Raw genomic sequence first — 9,007 nt, forward strand, 5'->3', positions numbered from 1 at the left:
GGGGGGGGGATACTCTTCCAGGTTTCCACGACAACCATGTCTCCACTCATCGGTTATTAGATACCATCCACTTCCTGTGTCTAAATTTTTAAGCCAATCAGAAAAGTGTTTATACATTTAACAAGTTCTGGAACAGTGCTTCTTTAATTGAAGTGCTTTCAGGCTCAAATGAAGATGTCCACGGGCCTGATGTTTTTTGTCTTATAGATATAAAATTCCACAATATTTACTAATTCATATTCTTATAAGGTGAAGAATGCCCTTTTTCTTGGATGTGAAATGCATTCTCCTCAATCCAGATGCCACAATTTCTTAGAACAGTGTGTAAGCCGATTTTGATTGTTGCTCTTCATTGCCTTTTTCTTCCACTGTTACAGACTTAAATTTAGTGGGTGATACACGCTAATTCATAAGACACTGAAATTATCAACGTAAAGATACAGTTAAGCATCCATCTGCTGATGGTACTATCTAACTATCCAGATCAAAAGACAGTTAGGAAAAATTGTGCTAACTTGAACAACTTTGCATTCTACAACTCATGAGGAGAAATCCGCGAGAATGGATTGTAAAGTGATCTGTGTATAAATGTAAGCTAGTAGCTGACGTCTGCAAAGAAATTTGTCACCAAAATGGCCTACTTGATCTGGAGAGAAACAACAACAAAAAATTAAACATTGCATCTCAAGCAAGTTGCACCCGAACGAAAAATCAATCTTGCAGAAATGCATCCACGCGAAAGCTAATATGAAATTACAGCAGGATTTTAAAAGAAGGTTTTGGGTGACTGTTTTCCTAAGTCTCAATCTAACTGACCAATCAGCGTGAGAGTTCAAGTGGGCTGGAGTCATCTGTGCAGCCTTCCAGCTCTGCACTCTCTGAGCTGCTCTCCCCTCTCCAAGGCAGAGCTGGCGATCAATGAAGAACAGGGAACAAAAGGAATATAACAGGATGTCTTCCTTAGCTAAGGAAACCGATTCCCTTTTTCCTCAATGAGCCAGTCGCTCCCTGGCGTCCACATGGCAGCTCCCAGCAGATCAGTCCTTTCCGCTGAGGCACATTTTACATTTGCCATGATGTGTCCCAACTGCTAGCAAATGTGTCACCTCAAGCACATCCTGTGACAGAGGGCTCCCCAAGCCCAACCAATTGAAACTAACAAATTAAATTAATTAATAATCCTACAATTGAAAGCTGCCCAGAAAGACTGCCTTTCCCTTCCCCAAATGTCATCCCGGGAATATAAACAAAGCATGAAAAATAGTCTCTTCGGCTTCCCCAGCCAGTAATCACGGTCTTCTCCCCAAAACAAGGTTCCTCCAAAAAGAGAAATATTCTGACCGCCCTCCAAAGAAACTCTCATCTGTATATGTCACATCAGGATAACCAGTTACAGTATCTGAAAAGAGGTTTACACTGCCCACAGATTTGACACTCTGTTTATAATTGATAGCAAAACAGTTGCGACAGCAATGCTGTAAACTCTGCCCATGCCAAACTCCACATTTAACACGTTAGTGCCTTGAAAATAAAAGTAACGCCTGACGAGCCCACAAGAGTAAAGCCCGGGGAAGTAATTAACAGATTTACAGCAATTATTTGATAATTTCTTTTAATTATCCATTTGTCTGCTATTTAAAAAAATTTTTTTTAAAGACTATCCACAAATTCCTGAGAAACTTTTTTTTTTTAATGAACTTACTTTTGAGACAAAACTAATGAAAATATGCAACTTGCCATCCCTCGATCTTTCCCATTTGGGCTGCAGGCTATAAATCAATCTGAAACCAGGTGGAGATAGGGGGGCGGGCACCTTAAAAAGCAAAGGGTGCCCCCAAATGCAGCAGCCTGAACAGCGAGGGCTTCTCGTGACAATGCTGAGCCAGGGCAGAAGATCAGGAGGCAGGAAACGAGCCCCATTTTCGTTACCTTCGATCGCCGGCCCCCCCGCTGCTTCTCGCGGCCGCATCGGGGGCTGCGGCGGCGCTGCACTCGCGGTGGCCCCGCCGCCGGGTCGCGCCGTCCCCCGGCCGAGCTGCCTCCGCTCGCGGCCGGAACCCCGGCTCCAGCCCCGCGCCCGCCCGGGGTCGGCGGCGCGGCTCCCACCCGGGCCCGGGCCCTGCTGGGTCCTAGCGCGCGCCGCCGCCGCCCGCGGCCGGGCTGCAGCCCGCACGTACGGCGGGCAGCTCGCGAGCACGGTGACTGCCCGGGAAAACCGAAAAAGCCGTCAGCCTCTTTCCAAACTGGACGCTGGAGGTGCAGAGGAACTGGAGCTTAATGTCAAATCCTGGCAGAAGATGTCGAAAGAAAAACACTGGCTCCCACTGAACTCACGGAAGGCGGATGTTCGTATCTGCAGCCCCAGGGTAACGCGGCGGGCAGTAACTGGTTCCCGTAGCTTCGCCCCGTGCGCTTGTGATATTGTACGTTCACAGACGGTAAGAGAGTGCGGGATCTATAGAGACAGGTTTCAAACATATAACGCAAAAAAAAAAAAAAAGAAAGAAAGAAAAAAAGAAAAAAAACGTTGAAAATAGTGTTTAAAACAATGTTTTAAGCAGTTTTCCAATTATCTTTTTCCTTTTGGATTTTGCTTTCTCTTATTTTATCATATGCTATTTTAAATAACAAAGACCCATATGGCTAAACACGTAGTCATTTGATTTTCAAAAGACCTCAAGAATTGCATCAAAATATGCACTCATGTATCTCCTAAGAAATCAACGAGAAAGAATTAATGGTGGCATATGGTGTGCCTCACAGAGGAAACTTAATTACAAATTAAAACAAATGCGAAAATTCACAAATTCAGTAAACTGAAAGTAAATTATGTTCCTAGATGTATACACAAATCGACTTATGTGCAATTAGGAAAAACGTAAGTTCTAGAGTTCTCTTTTAACTTTGGACAGGGTGTTGCTTGAACCCCTATAACAGATTCCTCTCATTGTCCCCAAAAGAGCTTTCAGCAACCTCTCAGCACATTCATTTACTGCAGCCCACCTGGAAGGCAACTTTTAAACTTGCAAGTGCTCATTTAAGCGGACAATTCTGTTAGCTCTTAATTCAGAATAAAAGTGCTTTAGTTTGAAAAGCTCGTTTGAAAGGCTTCAAGACTGGGAGCTTGCTTTCAGTCTTTGATAGCACCAAGTTTGAAGGTCACAATTCTGTAAAACTGCTAATAACATGGCCCTGTGGTTTGACACTAAAAGGAAAATCAAATATGTGTTTTCTGAGTTCTATTTTTGGAGCAGAAAAAAGTCCCTTTGAAAATTACTCTTGCCCTCCTCCTTCCCGATTATAGTTAAATAAATGTAATGGAAGATTTTTAGTATTAATTAAACATCAAAGACACCCTTTCGGCTGCCTTATGTCCACACAAAGAGCTAGTTGTAATATGTTACACTTGTCAGTCTTCAAAGTACTCACGCATACGTCTCATGTGATCTTTACCATACCTCTGTGGTAGGGCAGACATTGTCATCTCCGATTTTCAAATGAGAAGGTGGAGGTTCCACAAGATAAAGTGACTTGCCCAAATTCACACAGCTGGTACACAGAGGAGCCAGGATCTGAACCTCAGTTTCCATTGCCGAGAGACCTCTGCTTTTTCAAGTGCACCATTTAGCTTCCCAACTATTTCTCTCTAACTATGGCGGAAAATGAGGTATTCCCTCCCAAAAAATGCAGGTAGGTTTCTGTGCTCATTTCTTACCTGTGTTAAAGCAGTGATTTACCAGAATGGAAGTAAGAGGCTAGTTGAAAACATTTTAGTCTCTGCTAATTGAGAAAGCTGGTCGTTCAGATTTCTGTCCCGTGGCTGTCCAGGGCACCCTGGCGGACAGAAAACTGGAAGCTCTGGGGCTGAGCAATGCTCCTGTCAACTGTGCACCTTGTCGCTCTTTATCAGAGACTAAGAACTGACTGCACTTTGTACGCGGAGGAGTGAGGTTATCTCAGGTGGAACTTGGTTTTCTATGTGCAGCCCGAGCTCTGAAAATCCTTGAAAACCCTGGGAGCTCAGGTATCTCAGATACCAGAAGTCTATTAGTGAGCTCTAGGGCGTCCCTGCCCAGCATGGTGACAATCAGGGCGTTGCTTCTCAGCCTTCCCGCACCCATGGGAAAGTCACCAGTCACTTCTGTTTGTGGCAGTCCACTTCCTCCTCCCCTCTGCCGAAAGGAAATGTGACTTCTCTGATGATGTGTCCCAGCCCCCCTAAACACCAGCCAGGTGAGGGTTGGGTGCCATTGCACTGAAAAGACAGAACCATTCTGTCCTTAGAAATGCTTCATTCCTTTTCTTGTGCAGCTCCTAAGGAAGAGGCTAAGCTTGGCAGCATCTTTGGAAGATGTGGATGACTTTCCTGGGGAACTACTTGGAAAGATTAATGCAAAACTCACTGGATGAAGGGGCTGGCCCTGTGGCCGAGTGGTTAAGATCACGCGCTCTGCTTCAGCGGCCCGGAGTTCACTGGTTCAGATCCTGAGTGCAGACCTGAGCACCACTCATCAAGCCATGCTGAGGTGGCGTCCCACAAAGAAGAATTAGAAGGACCTACAACTAGAATATACAACTATGTACTGGGGCTTTGGGGTGGGGGAGGGGGGAAGAGGAAGATTGGCAACAGATGTTAGCTTAGGGCCAATCTTCCTCACCAGAAAGTATACTTTAAAAAAAACTTTCTAGATGAGTTAATGTGATCCTTTCAGTGAAAACTGGTCTAATTACTTTATAGTCGTATCATCCATTTGGCCTTTAAATGTGACAAATGCCAGATTTGAAGGAATCTTAGCACCAGTAGGAAGTGATGAGAAGCTCAAAAGAAATGCTGGTGGTGAACCATTTCTCAAGTTAGAGCACACCAGAAGAGGTACTGGTCAAAAGAAACTGTCATTCATTCATTCATTCAGTTGTGTATATCTCAGTCATCAAAAACCTGATATGAGTACAGCACTGTTCTAGGCTCTGCATATGAACATTAAGTAATGCCCTCAAAGCACTCCTTGTCATACGGAGCCCCCGGAAAGGCAAACAGTTGCAGAGCAGTGGTGTAAATACTGCAGCAAAACCATGTCACAGGTGCACTGTGTTGAAATGCCCACTAGCCCGGATCTTGGCCAGTTTGTCTTTAGAGCCGTTCTCTGCCCTGCCCTCTGCTCTGTGTTGCTAGGGGCTGACTCTAGCAGGCTGAGTTTCACAGACTCCTGAATCCATTGGCCAATGGCTGGGTATGGTCAATGGGAGGCACTGGAGGGAGAGTGCAAGTGGGAAGAAAGGAGAAGCCGGGGAATTTCTTCACCTCCCTCTTGCCTCTGGTAGCATCTCCAGTAGTGGCTGGATCTGGCTGAGGCTCCTGCCAGGTGACCCAGCCCCTGGCTTAGGTAACACCACCACTTCCTGTTAACTCTCCAGTTTAGGGATGTTAATGGCTTTCTGCTGAAATTACTTTTGGGGTAGCTTCACCTTCCTCTGTTTGCATCTCACATCCTCCATCACCTGTGTGAGCAATCCCCTGTGTTAAATTCCTTCTGTGCATATCAGCAGATTCCAAGGGAAGGGCATCTTACAAAAGGCCTGGGAAGTACTCCTCAAAACTATCTAGATCATTGGGGCTGGCCCCGTGGCCGAGTGGTTAAGTTCGTGCACTCTGCTGCAGGCGGCCCAGTGTTTCGTTGGTTCGAATCCTGGGCGCGGACATGGCACTGCTCATCAAACCACACTGAGGCAGCGTCCCACATGCCACAACTAGAAGGACCCACAACGAAGAATATACAACTATGTACCGGGGGGCTTTGGGGAGAAAAAGGAAAAAATAAAATCTTTAAAAAAAAAAAAAACTATCTAGATCATTAAAAACCAGGACATGATGGAGAAACCGTTACAGCAAAGAGGAACTCAAGGAGAAATGACAATTAAATGTATTGTATGCTGGATGGGATCCTGGGACCGAAAAAGGACATCAGGTAAAAACTAAGGAAATCCGAATAAAGTGTGGACTTTAGCTAGTAATAAAGTATGAATATTGGTTCATTAATTATAACAAATGTACCATCCATTCACAGGTATGATGTTTGTAATAGGGGAAATTGGGTATGACGCATGAGGGAACTCTCTGTACTATTTTCTCAATTTTTCTGTAAATCTAAAACTCTTATAAAAAATAAAGTCTTTTTTTTTTTTTTTTTAATTCCTTCTGTGGTAAACTTTGGAAGTGGTTTTGTTTTCCTACTGCAGAAGCCCCATGGCCTCCCTTCCCCAGCAGGGGCTAAGCCTGATCCAGCAGGTCCTGGGCTTTCTTACAGGGAGTTTAACAGTCAAGACATCAAGAAACATCCCAGCAAGGGATCGAGCGGCTCTGGGAAGCCAAGAAAAAGCCTGGATCTGCAGCCAGAATGTGGTCTGGGATGATGAGAGAAGGGTGAGGGATGTGAGTGCAGAAGCCAAGCCGGCCAGGGCGTGGAGCCAGGGTCCAGGGCAACGGCAGAGAAGGGAGCTCGCTTTCATCAGCCAGTCAGCATGACTCTGATGGTGGGGCCAAGGGAGCCTGGAGAGAAGAGGGAGAGGGGAGGAGGAGCAATAATCATAGCAGCCAAGAGTCCCTGAGTCATTTTACCTGCACGTTCTCATTTCGAGTCCCTTGTAAGCAGGGTACTATTTTTATTCCCATTTTACAGATGAACAAACTTGTCGTAAGTTGCATAGGTACTTAGGGGCTCAATTACAGCTCAAATCTCAGTCTGTTGGACACAGAAAGAGGGACAAGAAATCACCATGCTGGGCAGCCTTGGAAGAAGCCATGAAACAGAATCTTCAAGGACAAGGAGGGGTTAAGATGTAAACAGGAGTGGGAAGACGGTCTTGAGCGGGGGGACGTCCTGGGCACTGGCAATGGCATGGAGGGGTGAAAAAGCGAGGCAGGTCAGAGTGCTACAGGGAGGGCAGTGTGGCTGAGACGAAGGTTTCTAATGAGGAAGTGGCCGCCGATCCTGCTGGAGATGGGGGGAGGGGGCCAGCAGCCACCTGGGCTTGTACTTTATCTTGATTGCCACACAGCAAACCCTTTTCTCTCCCTTCAGGCTTTGCTCACGTGTCCTCTTCTCAGAGTCTCTTGATCCTCCCCATCCTGCTCGACATTTTTTCTTTTCCCTTGCACTTAACCACTTTCCAGTTTACTTATTATTCATTGTCTGTCTCCCTCCACCCGCCCTCCCCCCCCCACACACGAATAAAAGTTCCACAAGGCCAGGAATTTTTGTTTTGTTCAGTGGTAGTTTCCCAGAACATGAAATAGTGTCTGGCCCATCGTAGGTGCTCAATAAATATTTTTTAATGAGTAAGTGAATAAAGTTGGTAAATAAGAAGGTATTTGTATCAGTCAGAGTTCTCCAGAGAAGTAGAACCAATAGGATGTAAAGAGGTGTAGAAAGAGATTTCTCATAAGGAACTGGCTCATGTGATTATGGAGGCTGACAGGTCCAAAGATCTGCAGTCAGCAAACTGGGAGCCCAGGAGAGCTGGTGGTGTGGTTCCAGTCCCAGTGCAGGCAGGCTCAAGACCCAGGAAGTGCTGATGTTTCAGTCTGAGTCTGAAGACAGGGAAGAACCAGTATCCCAGCTCAAGGCAGCCAGGCAGGAGAGCTACTCAACCTCCTACTCAATCTTTTTGTTCTATTCAGGCCTTCAACTGATTAGATGAGGCCCACCCACATTAGGGAGGGCAATCTGCTTTATTCAATCCATTGATTCAAATGTTAATCTCATCCAAACGCCATCAAGGACAAAACCAGATGTCTGACCAAATATCTGGGCACCCCATGGCCCAGTTAAGTTGACACATAAAATTCACCATCACAGTATTGAAAGGGACTCTGTGTTTTACAAGGATCATTTTGGGACCTGTATAGAGAGTGATTTAGAAGGGAACAAGATAGAGGCAGGGAGACTTATTAGGAGGTTATTATTATACCAGTTCAGGAAAAAATCGATACAGACCTGAAGGAAGCCATCGTTAGTGGCTTCAGATGACCCTTCACTGACCCATGGGCAACATGTGATGTTTCATACACTGAAGGTATCATACAGACACAGCTCTAGGAGGAATCATTCAGAGGTGCAGGAGTGAACAAACTGGATGACTATGGTGGGTCCTGGCCGTTGAGAAGTCCCCTTGCTGCAGGCTGGGGACAACAGCATCCTCTGGCCTCTTTAATGGCTCACTTGGAGTAAACACAAGTGTGGAGGATGGGGGAGGCTACCTGATTCTCGTTTTGGAGATTTTCCATTTCACATGATGGTCCTGGGGTTGAACTGGGGCTGGCATCTTAAAGTGTGATCCTCCCCTTCTCTAACCATAGGACTGGCCCTGGGGTAGGCCCTTGACCCCGTGCCAGGCCGATTAGAGTCCTCTGGAATTCTCTGACTGAAGCCAGGGGAAGCTGCCCTCCTTCCGCTCTAACTGCCAAGCTGGAGGGTGCTGCCAGCAGCCACATCCTCAGTTTGTGGGCTCAGAAGATGGATGACAACCCAACTATTAGTCCAATCAGGACATAAAAACATGATGAAAGCCTAATATAAACTTTGGATTATCCAAACAAACCTTTTCCCCCTCCATCATCATAAACAGTTTAGAATAGGCTGTATAGATAGCCACCGTTTATGTACACACAGAGATGCACAGAAATCCCCGCTCTGTTGGAGAGAACTCCAGACCGCTCTTTAACTTTCTAGATACAGGAAGTCTCAGGTTCCCTTGAAAGAAAGATTCTCCACTTGCTCCTTTGTATGCTTTAAATTGCCACAAAACGCCACCCGCTTTCACCCTATGAAGTCACAGACCTTAACATTCTCCGCCAAACCCACAGCCCTGCCCTTTTACGAGCACACACTTAGGAGATGGTGAAATAGCACGTGACTCAGAATCCGTTATTTTTACCCACCACTTTCTACGAGATTTATTGCCTCCCACAGATGACAGCACTAAATCATTGCTATGAATCCGTGCTCAT

The 9,007-nt window shown here is 45.8% G+C and overlaps 2 protein-coding genes across 6 annotated transcripts in view; one reads left to right on the plus strand and one right to left on the minus strand.

The window, feature by feature from the left end:
• The window catches only part of FOXN3 (forkhead box N3), a 390,902-nt gene extending 388,832 nt beyond the window's left edge, over positions 1 to 2,070 (minus strand). For all 3 annotated transcript variants that reach the window (XM_023628246.2, XM_023628249.2, XM_023628248.2), the window contains exon 1: positions 1,930 to 2,070. The gene's annotated coding sequence lies outside the window, so the exon portion shown is untranslated. The remainder of the gene's footprint in view (positions 1 to 1,929) is intronic.
• Positions 1,717 to 6,206, plus strand: LOC111770379 (uncharacterized). Of its 3 annotated transcripts, XR_011432103.1 has the most exons (3): positions 1,717 to 2,438; positions 3,470 to 3,690; positions 4,312 to 4,446. XR_011432103.1 is itself a non-coding variant. In XM_023628250.2 (2 exons), exons 1-2 carry the CDS (start codon positions 1,839 to 1,841, stop codon positions 4,408 to 4,410), a joined length of 699 nt encoding a protein of 232 aa, XP_023484018.1. In that variant the 5' UTR covers positions 1,717 to 1,838; the 3' UTR covers positions 4,411 to 6,206. The 3 variants fall into 3 exon arrangements, 2 of the variants coding, with proteins under 2 accessions (XP_023484018.1, XP_023484019.1); XM_023628250.2 differs by lacking the exon at positions 3,470 to 3,690 and having other exon boundaries at positions 4,312 to 6,206; XM_023628251.2 differs by lacking the exon at positions 3,470 to 3,690 and having other exon boundaries at positions 1,717 to 2,423; positions 4,312 to 6,206.
• Positions 6,207 to 9,007: the final 2,801 nt, after the last annotated feature.

Source organism: Equus caballus, chromosome 24, assembly GCF_041296265.1.
Source record: "Equus caballus isolate H_3958 breed thoroughbred chromosome 24, TB-T2T, whole genome shotgun sequence".
Classification (NCBI taxonomy): Eukaryota; Metazoa; Chordata; class Mammalia; order Perissodactyla; family Equidae; genus Equus; species Equus caballus.